This window comes from Temnothorax americanus, unplaced genomic scaffold (genome assembly GCF_048541705.1).
Source record: "Temnothorax americanus isolate GAGA-0224 unplaced genomic scaffold, ASM4854170v1 Scaffold1, whole genome shotgun sequence".
Lineage (NCBI taxonomy): Eukaryota > Metazoa > Arthropoda > Insecta > Hymenoptera > Formicidae > Temnothorax > Temnothorax americanus.
In genome coordinates, this window is record NW_027509230.1 from 10,101,061 (window position 1) to 10,121,566 (window position 20,506).

Sequence of the window (20,506 nt, forward strand, 5' to 3'; positions counted from 1 at the left end):
ACCAATTCTCAGAATTTCTTCTTCCTGAAAGTTTTATTGTGGTTGATATAAAATTTATAATGTTTCACACATAGCTACTTACAAGACGAATTACGAGAATCTAAACTTTCTAAGGAAATTTTGAATTTGGCCGCAATTCTCCCTCTTGCTCGTCCTGTTCTTCTGCTGGGCTGCGTTCCAAAATTCACTCTAGTTAACTAAAATGCTATAGTGTACGTGACGTAAACTATAGATTTTAGTCACCCAGAGTGAATTTTGGAACGCAACCCTGGAGTAGAGTAAGTAGAGTAGGTCGAGTTCACATTCTAGTTTATATAATTTACTGGTTTGAACCAACAGTCATGGTGCACGAATATATCTAGACGCGATCCAAAACAATCCAAAATCGCAGCTGTTTTGCCGTCTTCCCTCGAAAAGTCGAAAACATTCCCTTCCTCCTGCCAAGTATATACGTGCATACGTATACGTGGTAAAATCGTATGTGTACTAACTATATCTCGAAGACAGTTTGATAGCTGGTGATCAATTATGATCAGCTAAAATCAAGAGAAACGAAGGAAAATCGGTAATTGCGGACCAAGGTCACATTGCTCGTTATTTAATTGTTCTCTACTGTTGTCAGAAATCTGCAGCAACTTGCCGGTTAAATACCAGTTATTCCAGCGAAATGTCAGATTCGATGATAAATAAATAAAACGAATCTAGTACAACTATATGTATACTATATATATTTTACAATTCTTAGTAATACTCTGTCATTTTATAAGACAGATGCTTTGGTATTCAATCAATTGCAATAGAAACAATACTATGATTTTAGTATTGACTGCTGTGGATGAAATATGAACTATATATGCACACATGCATATTAGAGAGAGAGAGAGAGAGAGAGAGAGAGAGAGAATAGTTTGTTATATTGTTTTTTTTTAAATAAAATTACACTAGAATTTGATTGAAAATTACTTGAATTAGCGTAACTTGTACAATGTGTCATAGCGTTAATCAGTCTTTATACTTTCAATTTTTGAGTTTGTCACTAATTTGTAAAATGCACTTTTAGAGTATCAAGATGCAGAAATTTAAGAGGGCTCAAGCGCAGAATAAACTGTCTATCGAAAGGCACTTGGAAGCCAACGCGTCGTTGAATTCTTCTAGCGACGAAGAGGATGAAACAAATGAGGAGGATGTCCAAAATGTGGTGGGCAAAGTATTGTTGGCGTACCAGGGACAGAGCACGGATGCGGAGAAAGTGATATCGTACCTGGTTAATTCCTTTCAGACCAGCAGCGCTGTTTGTTTGATATGTATATCTACTGTCAAGAAGATAGATCCAGTACGTTTAAATAACAGGATATAGTAACATCTTAAAATATGATGTTGCTATCTCTTCTTAATATCTTATTTGCGTTTACATACATGTTTAAGTATTGTGTGCAAGGCTAGATATTCTTTTACGTGAAAAATTTTCTTATATAATTAATATAAATATTAAATATTCTCTCTGTCTAAATATTGATATAAGTATGAAGGAATTTTTAAATTTTATAAACACAATAAAAGTCTCTATATATGTGTCTTATTTTGCTGGTTTCATTGTTTGAAAGTTAGCTTTCAATAGCACCGAATGCACTAATGAAAGCAGTTCATTATCATTCCTTTATTCTTTCTGTACAGATATGGAACTGCGACAAATGCTATGCATTTCTACACATGTCTTGCATTCTGCACTGGATCAACGACAGTTTGAGCTTCAAACGAGCCAAAGGGATTCCCCCAATCTGGGCATGGTATATATATATATATTTATTATTATTTCAAAACGGAGTTGCATGAAAATCGTGACAAAACTTCTGTTTAATATACCAATAAAAATGCATATATTACAGTCCAAAATGCCGTATGGAATACGATCAGGATCAGATTCCAAGATCGTACAAGTGCTTCTGTAAGAAGACTGTGGATCCTCCGCATCAACCCTGGGCTATACCACATTCGTGCGGTGAAGCCTGCGGCAAACTTCTGCAACCAGAGTGCGGTCATAAATGCGTGTTGCTCTGCCATCCTGGTCCATGTCCGCCCTGCGCCAAGATGGTGTCGGTTAAATGTTACTGCGGCAAGCTACCGGCGCAACCGCGACGTTGCAATGCTAAAAACTGGAGCTGCGGGACTGTGTGCAACAAAAAATATGAATCTTGTGTACACAGTTGTAATAGCCTGTGTCACACTGGAGAATGTTCCCCCTGCGTAGAAATAGTATTACTGAAATGCCGTTGTAAGAGTAACGAGAAGATAGGGAAGTGCTACGAGGGCACGTGGATCTGCGAAAAACCTTGTAACAGGAGATTTTCTTGCAACGTACATAGCTGCGAGAGCACTTGTCATCTACCCGGCGATTGCGGCAACTGTCCCCTGGAAAAGAACAGATCCTGTCCCTGCGGAAAGAAACGATACGAAGTTTCTTGCAGGCGGCAGCAAGTGCCAACGTGCGGCGACACGTGCGGCAAATTGCTGGATTGCGGGTCGCACTTCTGCAACATGAGATGCCATACCGATCGCTGTGGTCAGTGCTTGGAAGTCTTAACGAAAGCGTGCAGATGCGGCAACTACACGAAAGAGATCGCCTGCGCAAAGGAGTTCCACTGCAACAAGAAATGCATGCAAATGCGTTTATGCGGTAGACATTTGTGCAACAAGAAATGCTGTGACTGCATATCGAAGAACACGTCTAATGCGTGTGAGAAAACGTGCGAGAACACGCTCAACTGCCGTAAGCACAAATGCGCCGCGCCTTGCCACAGCGGCCCTTGCTATCCGTGCACCAGAACGGACGTCATACAATGTCGATGCGGCAGCAGCAAGATAACAGTGCCGTGCGGTACAAAAAAGAGAATCAAGCCCCCGCCGTGTAACAAATCCTGCAAGATTCCACCTATCTGCCATCACAGCAAGAGGGAAACGCACAAGTGTCATCAGGGCCCATGCCCGCCGTGTAAAAAGGTCTGCGGATTGACGCACAAGAGATGCGGTCACTCTTGCCCGGTCACTTGTCACACCAAGGTCTGGGTGAAGAGCAGAGCGAACGGAGTAAAGGCGCAGCCTGTCGGGCCCTGGGATAAACCGAAGGACATTGTGGAGCTGAAGACTTTGCCGTGTCCACCGTGCGAGGTTTCCGTGCCTGTGACCTGTCTCGGTGGTCACGAGACGCGCCCTTGGCCGTGTCACATGTCGAAACCGAACTCCTGCGGCAGACTTTGCGGCCAATTACTGCCATGCCAGAATCACACCTGCGAGCTGATCTGTCACAAGCTACAAACTTCCGACGACGAATCCAACAGCGGTACTCCGTGCGTGGAGTGCGAGAAGGAGTGCGATTTCGCACGACCGCCAGGTTGTACGCACACGTGCCCGCAACCTTATTGCCACCCAGCGCCATGTAAACCATGCAAGCAATTGGTGCGAGTCTCTTGTCATTGCGGTATTAGCACCTTATATCGGCATTGTGTAAACCTGACATCTGCAACGAGTAAGGAACGGGACGAGTTACTCAAATGTGGAAACCAATGTCCAAAAAATGTAATTACATTTATGTTCGGTGAAATACGTACACACACAATTTCTCTTTCTTTTCTTTTCTTTCTTTTTTTTTTTTTAATAAAATATAATCTGTTTCTTTATTTCAGTACCCATGCGGCCACCGTTGCGTCAACGATTGTCATCCAGGAGAATGTAAAGGTGGAGAGGGATGCGGCAAGAAAGTTAGATTATGGTGTAAATGTAAACGGATCAAGAAGGACTTTCTTTGTTCGTTTCTTCAAAAGGAGCAGATCACCGTAGAGTGCGATAGCGCGTGCGAATTATTGAAGAATGAAAGAAAGGAAGCCCAGAAAGCTATGATAGCGAAGAAACTGGAAGAGGAGGAGCTGCGCAATCGGGAAGAGATTGAGAAGTTCGAGAAGAAGTTCAAGCCACGACGAAAAAGGAAGGACAAATACGAGAGCTTGAAACAGTCGCAAGAAAATGCAAGGAATAAGTATCGCAACTTATGGATTTTAGCAATTGTCGTAAGCATTATGGGGATAATAATAGTGTATTTGACTGCTCCTGACTTAAATATATCTGTATTGAGTTGATTCTACAAACTGTGATTTGTGATCATCTATGATAATAATCATTAAAAAATAATTAAAAGATTTGTGATGTATTGACGCTTATACATATATTACTATAAGCATGATTCCATTTATCTAGTTTGTATTGCTAATAGGAGTAGTCGTGCAATTGTAACAGTCTTCATATATATATATATTTATAATCAGTGATAAAGGTCTAGTAATCGCTCAGAGGAATTTTTCAAGATTTGAAGATTTTTAGTCTTGCTTTTATAATCTTATGATGTATTAAGATAAGATACGATAGAGACCAAAGTATTTTAATTAGAATTATTTTAATGCAATACAAATTGTATCTATTAAATGCTGATTTGACATTAAACATGTAACTTTCTAAATGTTTGATCATTATGTCATTATATGCGGAAAAAATAGTATACATTGTATGGAAACATATGAGGAATAGAATAATCAAAGTGAGAAGATTTCTTGCATTTTGAGGACAATTTAAACCATTACAAAATTTGCATTTTTGTAAGAGGAAGGTACGATAAACGTTTGTGAAACATCCCAAAAGTAATGCTCTGATAAAGTTAGAAATGGCAAGTAAGAAAAGTACGAACAATCGTGTAATTAATATTCTTTACATTTCCCACGTTTAGCGTCATCCCACTTGATAGGCAAAGTAAAGGTAGAAATATATCATCTGCAGGTAGCCATTAAAACTGCCGAAAAAAATAAAAAAAAATAAAAAAAAAATAAAAAAAAGAGAGAAGTTAGAAACACTAGAGAGCGATGTTCGTACGAACAGAGATTGAGGGACATTAAGAAAAATCTGAGCTCGAGGAACGCGCTAAAGAGTAATTCTGGATAAATTGAAGGAAATCAACAAAGCGCTAGTAGAGCGGCGGGACTCTTTAAAAGATGAACTGAACAAACTGCAGGCGAGCGAGGACAAGCTGAAGGCGGTGAAGATCAACCTGGATCAGAAATTGCACGAAAGTAAAAAGCTGTTAAAGGAGCTCCATCAAAAATAATTTCCAAACATAATAAAGGAAAATCCAATTTTAAATTACGTGAGATTCCTCACGAAGCTAAGGAGTCGCTTAATGATCTCACGTAATTTTGAGATCATTAAGCGACTCCAGAGCTTAGTGGGGAATCTCACGTAATTTAAAATTGGATTTTCTTTTATTATGTTTTACGCTCGTGAAGAGTATCAAGGGTGATGACCAGGTTGTCATACGGAAGGCGGGACGCGGGACCGCCACAGCAGCGTTCTGCCAGGCCCAGCAGACCAGCTAGTCGCATGTACAACAACCCAAAGTTTCGATATTGAAAAAAAAAAGCAGAAAGATACGAGTCTAAAATATATTTAAAAAGCAGCATAAATATAGAAAAATAACGTATCTTTCACGAATTAAAATAGCTGAGTTTTTTCGTGTTCGAAACAATAAGACATGCTATAATTTAGATTTTGGAACCTGGAAAGAGGGCTTCATTTTTTGTTATAGACGAATTTTTCGTGCTTTCTTCGCCTTTTTTGTCTCAATTTTCTCCCATATTTTTCATCTTAATTTCAAAAAGTGCAAATAACATGTAACAAAGGAGAAAATGAAAGAAACGGATTAGAGAGTGCAAACGAATGGAGTTCACCTCTGCTCTGGTCTTTTTAGCTGAACTTCTTGTACAGTTCATCTTTTCTCTTCTTCTTTCATCCACCGCGAAAAGAAAAAGAGGAGAAAGATGAACCGTGCAAAGAAGCAGTGTTTTATTATTCTACTGTGTTTAATTTGACAAATTTTGGTCAGTAGAACGCTAAACGCTGAAAACAAGTGAACTGATTTTCACACGCACACAGATATTTTCAAAATTTGGAACACAATAAAAAATTGCGCTCAGCGCGCGGGCAGCGCTGCACTGCTTTTTCCCCATCAGTAGAAAACGCCGCTCTCCGTCGTTATCGACCGACGGTCGAAACGGAAGTGGCGGCGCGTGGCGCGCGAGCGCGCCGCTAGGGCGGCGGCACGGTCGCGCGAAAGAAAGGCCCAGTCGATGATTCGCCGGATGATTCGCGACGACTCGCGACGGCGATCCTAACACGAGAGACGGAGAGAACGCGCTACGCAACTACGCCACGCAGTGCCCGTTGGTGGTCGTGAATGTCGTGATTCATGTGTCGCGGACATCGTTCGTCGCTTGCGAATAGTGGCGGATACCCGGTGCTGCTGACAGCGGGACGGTGTTGCGGGAGCGCCACGACGAAGAGGACCCGCGTCGCTGCTCCGTTTCTGCCGTGCTGCTGCTGCTGCTGCCGCCGCCGCCGCCGCTCCACAATTATGTCACGAGGACGACCGCGCTCGCGCCCGCGGCCACCTCATTGAATATCGGTGCGCGATCCGTCCATCGTCGTCGGCAGCGGAACGAAGCACGCTTCTCGCGTGGCGGAGCCGGAAAACGGGAAGGCGGAGCGCACAGCGATCGGCCGCCCCACGGCTCGTTGATATTTCCCTCACGATCGTCAATCGTGACTCGCTCGACTCCATCGCACCACGCACGTCGTGTCTGCCTACTGTTTCGCCGTTTCGCCCGTCTCTCTCTCTCTCTCGCTCGTTTCTCCTCGTCTCCTTCCCCCTCTCTCATTATTCCTCTTGCTCCCTCTCTCTCTTGCTCTTTCTCTCTCTCTCCTCGTCGCTCGCTCTTCCCAGGTTCCCTTCATCGTCGAGAGTCGAAAGCGCACACCTTTATCCCTCACAGTCCCTCAGAGGAGAGTTTCGTCCGCCGGACCGGAAGGATAGCGCTCGCCCACGGGAGAGGCATCGTTAAATGTGCTCGGGCGCGGGGCGCAGGAGGAAAAAGGGACTACCCCGACAACCGTGTCTAAACGTCGGTCCTCACCACGTTGCCCCCGCGAGTGGTGCCGTCCAGTGACTCGCCGCTGCTCGCCGCGCGTGTGCGTGTACTCGCGTAACCGCCGCCGCCGCTGCCGCCGCCACCGTCTCTCCGCGAGCGATCATCGGCTGTTCCCGATACGTAAATGGGTTTCGCCCGCCGCTTCGTTTAGAGAGAGAGAGAGAGAGAGAGTCTCGCAGCTTTGCAAGCCCGCGACAGCGTTTGCGTGCGTGCGTTTGCGTGCGCGCGTGCGGCAGTGGTGGTGTTGCGCGTCCGCGTTCGTGTGCACCGCGCGTCGATGTGCGCGCGGCGTCGCGCGCTCGCCGAGGCAGCCTTCACGTCGGAACGGCATTTCTGAGGTGGCGTGGTAACCCCCCTTCGACGCGAACCCCGAGACCCGACCAACCCGACATGATGAAGAGCAGTGCTCTGATGAAGAAGGAGAGCAAGATGCGCATACGTGCTTTCCCGGTGAGTAATTTCCCCGCGGCTCGCGACGCCTCCTGGCAGAGGGGGTTCGAAGGGGAGGGGAGGGAGGGGGCGCGAGTCGCTCTCGTCCTCTCCGCTCCCTCCCCCCCTTCTCATCGCGTACACCCTCCGCGCGCGCCGTGTTCTTTCGCGTTCACGCGCGTTCACGCGCGCGCGCGCGACCAGGCTTATTTATTTACTTGTTATTTGTTTTCCTTTTGCGCCCTTGTGTCCGTCGCGTCACGGCGGCAGGGCAGGAGTGCACCCGACGCCTGTAAACATCATCCCATAACCTACCTCGACGCGACGCGACGCGGACATGGCACGGCGTGTTGTGTCGGTCGTAAATAATCCCGCACCTCTGGACTGCTCCGGACTCGCGCGCCAATTAGAGTCCGCCGAGTCCGAGTTCGAGTCCGAGGATCGAGCTCCGTTGGCGTCGCAAGTCGCAACGGGCTCGCTCGCAGAGGTACGCGTGTATCCGCGTGCATCCGCGTGACGGATCGAGGAGGATTTGTCGTACCGTCGAGAAATCGTCCGTTCTTATTTAGCCGAACCTCTCGTACGTTCATATTTTTCTCGGTTTTTCTCGTCAACGTGAAAAGAAACCGAGGAAAGATGAGCCGCGCGAGCGAGCGCGCGAGAAGCTCGGCTGAAAAGAAGTCCTTGTGACACGATACCATCGGCACACGTCTGCCAAATCGCGCTTATCTGCGTAGCGCTATTTTGCGTTACACGCTGATCTCCGTACCCTTTTTGCACTCTTGCACTTGAACGTCTCGGTGACTTCTCTCTCTCTTTCTCTCTCTCTCTCTCTCTCTCTCTCTCTCCTCTCTCTCTCTCTCTCTCTCTCTCTCTCTCTCCTCTCTCTCTCTCTCTCTCTCTCTCTCCTTGATATGCGCAAGAAAAAAATAAGATTACAACGATGTATGATCGCCCGGGAGACTGATGATGTTGGAATCTGTCATCTTTGTTTAACACTAGAACTACCAGAGATCAATCCGTATTTATTTCTACTAAAAACCAAAGAAATCTTAGAGAAGAAAAGAGAAAACACACAAATTAATGAAATCAATCATCTATGTAATTTCAATAAAAGTCTGGGAAAATTTCAGAAATTAAGATGTTTTAAAAATGAGTAATTGAAGTTAAATATCAAAGGGTCATTTTGATCCCCTTGTTTTTAGTATTAAATGGAATCAATTGGTTAAAAAAATAATTAAAAATGTCCTAACACCTGAAATAAATAAATCTTTATTTAATGCTATATAGATGTATATGCATTGATTTATGCGGCAGCATTTACTTTTTTATGAATCAACTAACCAGATAATGGCGATCAGTGTCACGTATAAGTTTATAAAACTGACATCTTTGTGATTTATGTCTATTTCTGCCAACATAGATTAACTTGGATTTTGGTTTAACTTGCTATCCTTTTTCTAGTTCTACGAATTAAAAAAAAATAAAAAAAAAATAAAAAGCAAGTTAAACCGAGATTAAAGTTAATCTGCATTGATAGAAATGGATGTCAAACCTTAGTGCAAAATAAAAAACTATATATATATATATATATATATATATATGCGATAATATATTTATTTTATAAATTAAATTTTACATATCAATCACACATATTTTTCTCACGCTATTTTTCCAATTGTGTATTGCGTATCCTAATGTATTACTTAGCGGCACTAATATTTGAATTGGATAAATATTATGTTGTGTTCACCAAAGGTATACAGTTTTAAGCATTGTTCGTGTTTGAACTATGAGAAGAGGTCATCGACAATGGTTACCATAGTAGTGTAAAAGACAGTTGTTAATAAAGTGCAGCTATATAACCGTGCTAAATTTTTAATGTCATGTTTTACTGTCTGTCAATTTTACAATGCTAGAAATACCTTGCTTTTCAGTACCGAATAACGTAATAAGGTAAAATGATGTTACCAGTAATTTACGAAAAGATTGGCACGCATGATTTTGATAAGAATCTGTACGTTGCGCAAACATTTTGCTTGTAAATTTCTATACGTAATGTTATCTATAGAAAAATGTCATAGATCTATTTTTCAACTTGCTTTTTCTCATATTTTTTGTAAATGCTCACCTCAGAGTTGAATTTATTTCTAAAATATATTTAATTCTATTATGATGTATAATTAAAAAGCTTCTCTCTGCAAATGAGATTCTTTTATGATGCGAATATGACAAATAAATATAATATTGATTTATAAATTAATATTGATAAATTTAATATTAATTTAATCTAAAAAATCTTATCTTGCTTTGAATTTAATAGCAAGTCTGTGTGTGTATATGTGTTATAATTTTATTAAATTTTATTTTATTAGTAGGTTAGACTTGTTTGCATTGTTTAATAATGTCTATGTGACACAAACTACGTTCACATAATATACCATATAGCATAAAAATATGTTTGATAAATATATATATATATATATATATATATATATATATGTCGTATAAAATGTTAAATAAAGAAACGTATATAATTTTATCTCTCTACTTCTAACAAAGACTTATTTGTGGATGTACATTTTCATAATCAAGGTTATGACAAAGCAAAACGTACAAGCAATTTATACGGAACACATCTATACAGAAATAGAAAACAGAACCATAAAAGAGATAGAATCATGTATTATGAAAATGAAGACTATGATCTTCAGCAAGGCGGCAGAATGATTGACATAATTCCAACGTCGGGGTTAACACACGAAAACAATCCTCTCATAATTCGTAACACTCTTGTGAGAATTATTACCTGTAATATCTTTACTATGCTTATGCAGCAAGCATAAGTTAACATTTTTTACGAGCTTTTATGAATTGTATCTGCGTTATTTAATGTATTTTACATTTGCAATTGTATTATTATATTAATATTACAAATTATTGTAGGCATTTATGGTTTCTCTTAAATTAAGATGAATAGAAACATGAGTTTCTTATTTAGTCAATGGCCAATTAACTACCGTAAACACTCTGTTTTCACAGACAACTATGGATGAGAAGTATGTAGAAAGCATCTGGACCTTATTGAAGAGTGCTATTCAAGAGATACAGAAGAAAAATAACTCTGGCCTCAGTTTCGAAGAACTTTATCGCAATGCTTACACGATGGTTCTTCACAAGTACGGCGAACGATTATACACGGGACTGAAGGAAGTTGTAACGCAACATCTTGAAAACAAAGTGCGAGAGGATGTTCTTCGTTCCTTGCACAATAACTTCCTACAAACTTTAAATCTAGCGTGGAACGATCATCAAACGTCAATGGTGATGATCAGGGATATCTTGATGTACATGGATAGAGTGTATGTTCAACAGAATGATGTAGACAATGTGTATAATCTTGGATTAATTATTTTTCGAGATCAGGTAATTTTCATTTTTTATTTGCATTGTCTTATAAAGAATTTAGAAGTCACAAAGTTCTATCGTAATAAAATAGTACTTTATATGATTGTTGATTTTGCAAGGTTAAGTTGCTGTTGATTTATATAAAATAATTGTTGTTTAATATTGTATGTTTAATATATTGAGGAGTTTCTTATTAATTTTTCAGGTGGTCAGATATGGATGTGTTAGAGACCATTTACGGGAAACATTATTAGGTATGGTCGCGAGGGAAAGAAGAGGAGAAGTTGTAGATCGTAGCGCTATAAAAAATGCCTGCCAAATGTTAATGTTACTTGGAATTAACAATCGCCAAGTTTATGAGGAAGATTTTGAAAGGCCTTTTTTACAACAAAGTGCTGAGTTTTATAGAGTGAGCGTCCAATAATGAGATTACGTACGATAGTCTTACATGCGCATGTGTAACCTGCAAAATTTTCTTCAGATGGAATCTCAAAAATTTCTGGCAGAAAATAGTGCATCGGTATATATAAAAAAAGTTGAAGCTAGAATCTGCGAAGAATCTGAAAGGGCAAAACATTATTTAGATGAATCAACTGAATCACGGATAGTAGAAGTTGTAGAAGAAGAGTTAATCAAAATACACATGAAAACCATTGTTGAGGTGTGTTTATTTACGATCTGGGTAGCGATCGTGTAATTTTTTCCTTAGAGCGGAAACATGAAAAGTTTCATGTAACTATCTCTTTCTATTGAATAGAAAGAGATAAACTTTTCACCTTTCACGTTTCCGTCTTAGGGGAAAAGATACATGATCGATCCCCTGTATCAATGGACGATTAAACTTATATGTCATGTGTTATAATCACATGTTTAGCACATAATATATATTATGTGTTATGTACCTTAACATCTTTTGTTTGACAGATGGAAAACAATTATAGAGTAGCACACCGGCTTGAAAATGAGAAAACGGAAGAACTTGGTAATATGTATAAACAATTTTCGAGAGTATCAAACGAAGTGCGCATTATGTGGTGCGCGACTTGTATCTCAGTTCCTCAGAGAGCAGGGCCTCGCGTTAGTGCAAGGAGAGCACGAATCAACCACAACGGCCATTCTTTACGTCCAAAACTTGTTAAAACTAAAAGCGCGCTTTGATCATTTTCTACATCATTCTTTCAATAATGACGAGAATTATGAACAGATGATAGCATCCACGTTTAAATACTTGCTTAATGACGTGAATCCTAAGGCTAAAAGCGCGAAATATCTGTCGCTATTTATCGACGACAACGTGAAGAAAGGCGTTAAAGGAGTTAGTATTATGTGTATAATTGCATTGTTACATATCGTATGACTTTCGATACATGAATACATTTGGTTTTAGATGACAGAGCAGGAGATTGAAGGGATCCTAGATAAAACTATGGTTTTATTCCGTTTCTTGCAAGAAAAGGATGTATTTGAACGGTACTATAAACAACACTTAGCCAAACGATTATTGTTGAATAAGTCTGTTTCAGATGATAGTGAAAAGAATATGATATCCAAACTTAAGGTGAGAACTAGAACTAGATATAATGATATTCTAGATCAAAATAGTTTTGTTCGTATCTGAAACGGGTATTGCTTACATTTTTGTATTAAAAGAAATTAAAAACATATTTTTTGATTATTTTTTTAGACTGAATGTGGATGTCAGTTCACATCAAAGTTAGAAGGCATGTTTAAGGATATAACAGTCAGCAACACTATTATGGATGAATTTAAGGACCATGTTCTTACGTTTGGCGTAAGTATCAAAATAATATAATAAAGCATAGACCAGCTAACAAAGAAAATATAATAAAAGGTTTTATTATGACAGAGTATATCTTAAATGCAAGTTGCAGAAATGATTGTTAACGCGTAATATTCTGGTTATGTTTAGTTAAAATATTTGATAAAATTTGTATTTACGCGTATACCATAGATATAGATTATTATTTTATGGCTTATCTGTGTATGTTTCGTAAAGACAAATCTACATGGTGTGGATATAAGTGTCCGGGTGCTCACAACTGGTTTCTGGCCAACGCAATCAGCCACTCCAAAATGCAGTATGCCCACTGCTCCGCGTGATGCCTTTGATGCCTTCCGGCGCTTCTACCTAGCTAAACATAGCGGCCGACAATTAACGTTACAGCCACAATTAGGTGAGTTATTATTTTTATGTCTTTATCAATATCTGTTTTTACTTAAACATTTAGTAATATAATGAGTGCAATGATAAAAATTTGTACAGGCTCTGCGGATCTAAACGCTGTATTCTATGGACCACGAAGAGAAGAGAGTAATTGCGGAGGCTTGGATACTCCATCATCTTCGAGTTCTATTGGGAATGGTAGCGCAAGTAGCAGCTTAGTGAGCCAGCGAAGCAGCATGTGTAGTACACCACGAAAGCACATAATACAAGTTTCCACTTACCAAATGTGTGTGTTAATGCTGTTCAATAAAAGAGAAAGGTTAACATATGAGGTGAGTTGTGATATGAGTTTAAGCAGCTAATTAATTACATCTACATGTTACATGAAGAATCAAAAATGTTTATAATTTCTATATGTACATATGTATGAATATTGTGTAGGAAATTCAAGGTGAAACCGATATTCCAGAGAGGGACTTGGTCAGAGCATTGCAATCTCTTGCCATGGGTAAAGCTACTCAAAGAATTTTACTTAAACATCCTCGTACCAAGGAAATTGAATCTACGAATTGTTTCTGTGTGAACGACAGTTTTACCAGTAAATTACATAGGTATTATATTTTTATGCAATAAATGATACATATATTAACACTTTCGCACCTGGCGATTCGAGCGCGTGGCTGTACTGAGAGCTACGTGTAAATTTGTTTCATTTTTTGATCCAAACTATTTTTAATTCCGTTTAAATGCTTATTTTGAAATCTATTTATTGTTAGATAGCTGCAGAATCATAAAATAATGTGCTTTTCTAAAAATATAAAATAACGTTAAGTTATACCAGCGGCAACAAACTACATTTTAAAATGACGTAAAATTACATCAAGGACAATTGGCTACAAATCTTAAAAGTGACATAAAATTACGTTAGTGGCTGCGAATGTGTTAATAATATATGTGATGTAAATAACCATCTTTTATTGAATATTTGTATCGCTTTTGTTAAGAGTAAAGATCCAGACCGTAGCAGCGAAGGGAGAATCCGAACCTGAGAGAAGAGAGACACGCAATAAAGTCGATGAAGACCGGAAACACGAGATCGAAGCAGCCATCGTGCGAATTATGAAAGCCCGAAAGCGTATGCCTGTATGTAAATTGAAATTTCTTATAAATATAAATTCACTGTACACGGTTAATTCATTGATACATATTTTTCGAACGTAAAAAAAATATTTTTTTATTCGAGTTAAGCTATAATATGTGTAGAATATATAAAGCATAATCAATATATCAATTTATTTTCTCTTTTATTAGCATAATATACTGGTAACAGAAGTAACAGAACAGTTAAGAGGTCGATTTTTGCCTTCACCTGTAATAATTAAGAAACGTATCGAAGGCTTAATCGAACGAGAGTACTTGGCTCGTACACCGGAAGATCGGTATGTAATGCATGTTATACATTGACGCTAATATTTACAGAAATACACACAAACTAATACATTCTACGATTTACAGGAAGGTGTATACATATGTTGCTTAATGCTGAATTCAATATTGGATGTGTACAAACATGTAAGTAATTTGTAATAATATATATCCTCTTACTACACATTAATGATTCTTCATATTTTATTCACCGAATCATTATTACATCACCATTATTTGGCGTCATTATCGTTATCTTCTTGTTATTCTCATTTCTCGGTTGTGAATTATTATTGTCCAGGGGATATTCCATGTCAACAAGAAAATTATATTTCCATAGAGTTTGGATATTCTGTATATATGTATACAGTTAATATATTGACTATATATATATATATATATAGTATAATGTTCTTTACAGGAATATATGATTGGGAAGTTTATCGAAAATGGTAAAATATTGAGTATACGGCCGATATTGCAAATACAAAGACAAAAAAAATAGAGAATGGGTCATTATTGAGTGCTGAAAACTGTAAGAGAGAGAGAGATGATATGTTTATATGCATTAAAAAATATTTTATTTGAATTAGACAACTTATATACTTGTTATCATGGAACATCTCTGTAATTGAAATGAATGGCAAGATATTCTTTTGATAATTGACTAGTTTGGTGGAAAAAGTTGATGTGTCAAAGGAATGATGCCCTTAGATCTAAATCAGGGAGGCATTGATTTCTTGTAATAATGGAGATTGTACCTGCTTTCCAACTCTTTACATTTCAATTACATGTGCATTTGTTTGACTTACACTTGTATTACAATACGCATGTAATACATGTGAGTACTCATTATAATGAATATGTATTCTAAATTAGATAGATTTTAGTTAACGTGCGTTTCTAATGATGCGAAATACAATTAAGTTACTGAAGATGATTCGCATTGATAATATCGCAATTAGAAATTTTTCTACACTTGTAAGACTGTGATTGTCTATGATAACAAATACTATCTGAATATATCGTTAATTTAGGAAGAAAAATGGTACATTTACATATAGTTTTATTTACGTTGATGTCTATCAATTATATATGTAAATAAGTGATGTGAATGTATTATTAAGAATATACTTGTCTCATTTCCAACAACTCAATATTATTTTTCAAGTTTGCACTCCACACCCCTAAATATAAATCATGTTTATCTTCTTATATTTATTTTGTATTTATATAAATATATAATTTGAATTTATTTAGTAATAAACATTATACACTCTCCAATGTTGACGCTTAACAGCTTTCGCCTCTTCCACCTAGCTTTTCAATTATTTCATTGCAATTTAATTCACTGACCGTTTTAGTACAACACAGAATATTTATTATAGTATGCCAAAAGTGGGATCTACGAATCTGTAAGAGATGCAGAATTTGTTAGCGGGATGATATGTGCGCATGAGATTAAATAAAAACGAAGATCTTAATAAAATGCAGTTCAATTCAAACATGTATTGCACACTTTCACGTTGTAGTGAAGAAAGGCGAATGATTGGTGTCATGTTTTTATTTTTATTTGTGTATTCTCTCTTTATTTATTAAGATAAAGTTTTAATATTTAAATGAAGATTTTACCCTTTTTCGTACACAAAACTGAATAAAATTAAAATGCTACAACAGCACTTATTATTCCTGAAATATTCACCCAATACATTTATTTTCTATACAAAGTTTAACACGCTAAACAAACACAAAATATATCCAGTTTACCCTAACTAAAAAATTACCCTTGTAAAGTTTTACATATCTATATGTAATGTATAATATATGTAATACTAAAAATAAATGCTGAAGTAATTCGTACGGTTTAACAATGGGGAACTGTAAGTTTATCAGTTGAGAATATAATCCGTAACAATAGCTGTATAAAGTTTTTACATACGTAATAATATCCAGTATAATGAATAGCATCCAAATAATGTTTCTTACAGTGTGAGATACATTAGTCATCGTAACGATTAATGTTATCTCGGTATGTTTTATTGTCTGAAGAAATTTTAATACAATACAGGGCAAAAGTTATAAACACAATTAAAATACGATTGTTATTTTCATAATTGCAATAACGTAAAAACAAATTATGTTATTAAACATGTATCTTCACAATATTTAATATTTTTAACAAGAAATTTTCTTGTATAGCGATTTCAATCTTTATAAGATTTTATAAACAATTATTTATCTATATGTGCTGTTAAAAGATAAACAAAAATTTCATTAGCATTTTATATACTTTTCAAAATATTACTGTAAATTATTGCATAAATGTGAATTACAGATTGAAATGTAAATAATATTATTTCGCATAATCATAAAAATTTTAGAAATTCTCATAGAAGTACATGGGAGAAATAATTCACATCACGTTTATATCAAAAAATATAACTTACTACTCTTGAAATATTGTATTTCTTAATCCTATACAATTCGATAAACACAGCACACATAGTACAAAGAAGACATTTCATATTCCAGCAACTGGAGCTTTTGTCAATTTTTCATATATTATGTTATATATATATATATATATATATATATATATATATATATATTATATATTACATTATATATATATAATATATATATATATATATAAAATATATATATATATATATATATATATTTTATATTACATTACATACGCTTAGATAGAAGTTGTAACAACTTCTTTGCCCATTCAAATATATTACGAGGTTATATAAAAAGAATATTCACACAATTTTCACATAACATTAGCCTTTTAAGCCATTGTAGAAATCGGAAGTTGTAGTAATCAAATGGAAAGAAAAATGACTAGACTTCTTTCCAATGATTTCGACTATGTTTGTTGTAATCTTGTTTATTATTCTTTTTATAATTTGAATGGCGACATAAAAAAAATGTTTCTAAACGTTTTAGTTCTTGATTTTTATATTTTTCGATAATCACAAATGTGCCAGCAAAAACTGTAAACAAATTTAACATATCAGGTTTCATATTACAGCAATTTAAGACAGTTCTGTACAGGATATAAAATGAAATCTGCAGACATCCATCCCCCTGTGAAGAAAATTTACATTGCATTTAGATATTGAAAAGTACTTGGAGTCGAAAATAAAGACAAAAAAGTTTACATTTTTTTTTAATTAATGAAAAACATTAAATTATATATTCGCTACATTATAAAAAATTCAATATTATATCGCGAAAAGATTGACAAAAATTTCAATTTTATATTACAATTAAAATTGTAATTACAATTACACTCTTTTGTTTTCGTTAAAGAAATTTGAGAGCAAACGTTCCTCTTTTATTACTTGCGATCTTAATATTAGTAACAGTTATAAAGCAGTAGCTATAAATTCGAAATGCAATTATAAATTAACATCTTAAACAACATTGGAAATTATGTGTACTTCAATACATACTGCATTACATACGCTGCTAAATCTGATAAACATGATGTCTCTATGCTGAATCATTTTTCATCATCGTATACATTCCTACAGGATCAAGCTGGAATGTAACGCGACCTTTCGATGATAAATCAAAGTATAATTGCATATGACTTCAAGTATAAATTGTATACAATATGATACAGTTATTCATCATAATTTACTGTACTCTGAAAAGTTCATCCCACTTCTTATAAACATTATGCAACATTATGCAATTTGCGTCGGTGTTAACCAATACTGTACAGAGTCATCTCAACTCGAATCTGTGAGATTCCACGGGGATTAACAGACAGGTATACATTGGCTTGAGTTTAAATCAGCTGACGGGCGGCAGGCATCGTGGTGGTGATGGTAAGTAAAGCTAATCATTCGGGGTTATTCGTTAGAAGATGATGATTCCCGCCTCTTCTCGGCATGCTTTTTTGTAAACTCTTCCGCATTTTTTAAAAACTTTTTTCTATCCTTCAGAAATTCCTCAGCTAGATCCGCTCTCAAGGGATGCTCGGGCTCAGGATCATTCACTAATGCTATCAAAGCTTGGATCACTGCAAGTGTAAAATGGCATATGTAAAATTAAGAATATTCTCTTTTTTTCTTGAAAAAGAAACATATTAGTTTTTTATGTTTACGCTGTTTTAGAAATATGAATTTTACAAATTGCAACTAGTAGCAATTATACTCAAGTCTTAGAAGCATTTTTATAAATCACTATTAAAATACAAAATAGCCGTTAAGTTGAAACGTAGAGACTGACCTTGGTCCGTTTTTGTAGCAGGTTTCCAATTTTCCGCGCTTATAATTGGCAAACATATCTGTCCCTTTTCGTCTACGTTTGGATGATATATCTTCGTTTTGAAATTTATTCTTGGCGGTTTGAAGGGGTATTCTGCGGGAAAATTAATTTCGATGCGAAACGCGCCTTTGTTGTACGGTGGGTTGTCCTGTGGAAGAAAACATCTCATGTCTTTACCAATATCTATAGATTACTAGTAAAATATAACACATACGTCACACATCATGGAAGCAACATAAGACTGTGCTACACTTGAAGGAAATCATAGCAATAATATTCACGTACTTAAAATAATATGTTAAAATAATAATATCTTATATATTTTTTCCTAAACAAGAAATAATGTTTCTAAAAAATATTCTACTATATAAGATATAACAGTTACAATCAATTTTGTGCACAGAGATTGTAGAGTCTAAAAATTATATACGTATAATTGCAACATAAATCATACATTATATACTATATTCTTACAATATATGCAGCAAAACTCACTGCACATTCAACAATACTTACGATCACTAATCAAGTGTAAAGTGTATAAATTTTCATACATTTATTTAAATGAGTTTTTCTAGCGTACCGTGGAATATTGCAGAAATTTGTATTGAAAAAATGACTTTCCATACGAAGGATAAAATACAGATCGGACTGGTTTTATCGGAATGTTTGAATCAAGCGATTATAGGCAACACAAATATAATATATATAAATTCATATAATCCAAATATTAATGTATATTCAGGCACGCACCGTTGAGTTAATTACATTTTCATTTACTTTTCTTCCTCTCTCAAGAACATAAGCTACATTTGTCTCACCTTAAATGTGAAAGAAATGTAAAGAAGTACACTCGAGAGAGAGAGAGAGAGAGAAACGGGATCTTCCTCTCTCAAGAACAAGCTACATTTGTCTCACCTTGAATGCGAAAGAAATGTAAGGAAGTACATTCTTGAGAGAGAAACGGGATGAGTCACGACTCACGGGACGTGCACTTTGCACCCGTGCGCGCGCGTATTTTAGGTTACGTGCCCCCCTCGAATCCCCAAGGGGGTAGACGACGACGACGACGACGACGACGAACGACGTACCGGCAATATCAGGCCCTGCCAGGTGAGGATATTGGACTCGTCTACTTGGATATTTGTGAAGTTCTTCATCGCCGACGCCCTGAGGTCGCCGAGTTCCTGGAAAAAGTCACACAGGCTGAGTGGAGTCCGTGCCGCCGGGTTTCGAGGCCGCCCCCGGAGCGGCGGTCGGACGGGGCCCGTCCGTGGGGAACGCGACGCGACGGGGGCACGGGTCCCGGGCCCCGGGGTAACGACCCCCGCGGTTGCCGGCGACATTGGCGCGCGCGGGCGCGCGCGCGAGACAGGAGTAACCGACGGGGTGCCCCTCGATGTAGAGCGACGAGGCGAGGACGGGCCACTGACGCGCGAGAGCCCGTTCCCGCCGAGCGACACGCGCGTGAAGGCGCGTCCGCGCGCGGGTCGATCCCGTGCGACGACCCCGACATCGTCACCGGCCCCGTCGACGTTGCGCGACCGACCACGACGACTACCTCGAATTTACCTTTTGCAACCTCCTCGTAGCAGCCATTTTGAAAATAAATTCCACTAAAAGCAGCAAAACTTGCCGAGCCCGCCGCCAGTGCGCGTCTCCCGCGGAGCGGACGACAGTTCCCCGACAAATTTCCCAGGGCACCCCGTTCCCTCTCGGAGGATGATAAATTCCACCCGGCGGCCGGGTT

General features: G+C 37.8%; 3 protein-coding genes across 4 annotated transcripts; 2 read left to right on the forward strand and 1 right to left on the reverse strand.

Moving 5' to 3' along the window:
* Nucleotides 1–349: 349 nt before the first annotated feature.
* Nucleotides 350–4,727, forward strand: LOC143897610 (NF-X1-type zinc finger protein NFXL1). 2 transcript variants are annotated; one of them, XM_077406426.1, is made up of 5 exons: nt 350–581; nt 1,061–1,333; nt 1,675–1,787; nt 1,887–3,573; nt 3,681–4,727. In XM_077406426.1, exons 2-5 carry the CDS (start codon nt 1,070–1,072, stop codon nt 4,128–4,130), a joined length of 2,514 nt encoding a protein of 837 aa, XP_077262552.1. In that variant the 5' UTR covers nt 350–581; nt 1,061–1,069; the 3' UTR covers nt 4,131–4,727. The 2 variants fall into 2 exon arrangements, with proteins under 2 accessions (XP_077262552.1, XP_077262547.1); XM_077406421.1 differs by having other exon boundaries at nt 350–565.
* A 1,461-nt stretch (nt 4,728–6,188) lies between these two features.
* Nucleotides 6,189–15,621, forward strand: Cul3 (cullin 3). The gene is given in 15 exon segments (XM_077406453.1): nt 6,189–7,472; nt 10,494–10,877; nt 11,065–11,268; nt 11,341–11,520; nt 11,784–11,884; nt 11,886–12,174; nt 12,247–12,417; nt 12,544–12,651; nt 12,877–13,054; nt 13,144–13,376; nt 13,486–13,655; nt 14,049–14,187; nt 14,356–14,483; nt 14,560–14,616; nt 14,891–15,621. Coding segments are annotated over 14 exon segments (2,370 nt in total). The 5' UTR covers nt 6,189–7,412; the 3' UTR covers nt 14,585–14,616; nt 14,891–15,621.
* Nucleotides 15,622–16,045: 424 nt separating this feature from the next.
* Ubc10 (ubiquitin conjugating enzyme 10) lies at nt 16,046–20,502 on the reverse strand. The gene is made up of 4 exons (XM_077406446.1): nt 20,329–20,502; nt 19,848–19,943; nt 18,718–18,904; nt 16,046–18,508 (listed from the first exon to the last, which is right to left on the reverse strand). The coding sequence occupies exons 1-4, from the start codon at nt 20,353–20,355 to the stop codon at nt 18,339–18,341; spliced, it is 480 nt and encodes a 159-aa protein (XP_077262572.1). The 5' UTR covers nt 20,356–20,502; the 3' UTR covers nt 16,046–18,338.
* Between the last annotated feature and the right edge of the window lie 4 nt (nt 20,503–20,506).

Excerpts from the sequence above, each read along its gene's own strand:
- Ubc10 (XM_077406446.1), bottom strand. The coding sequence starts at position 20,355 with ATGGCTGCTACGAGGAGGTTGCAAAAG. Across the intron at positions 19,944-20,328 it reads CTACGAGGAGGTTGCAAAAG|GAACTCGGCGACCTCAGGGC; the intron begins GTAAATTCGAGG and ends GACTTTTTCCAG. Across the intron at positions 18,905-19,847 it reads GGCAGGGCCTGATATTGCCG|GACAACCCACCGTACAACAA; the intron begins GTACGTCGTTCG and ends TTTCTTCCACAG.
- LOC143897610 (XM_077406426.1), top strand. The coding sequence starts at position 1,070 with ATGCAGAAATTTAAGAGGGCTCAAGCGCAGAATAAACTGTCTATCGAA. Across the intron at positions 1,788-1,886 it reads ATTCCCCCAATCTGGGCATG|TCCAAAATGCCGTATGGAAT; the intron begins GTATATATATAT and ends CATATATTACAG. Across the intron at positions 3,574-3,680 it reads GAAACCAATGTCCAAAAAAT|TACCCATGCGGCCACCGTTG; the intron begins GTAATTACATTT and ends TCTTTATTTCAG.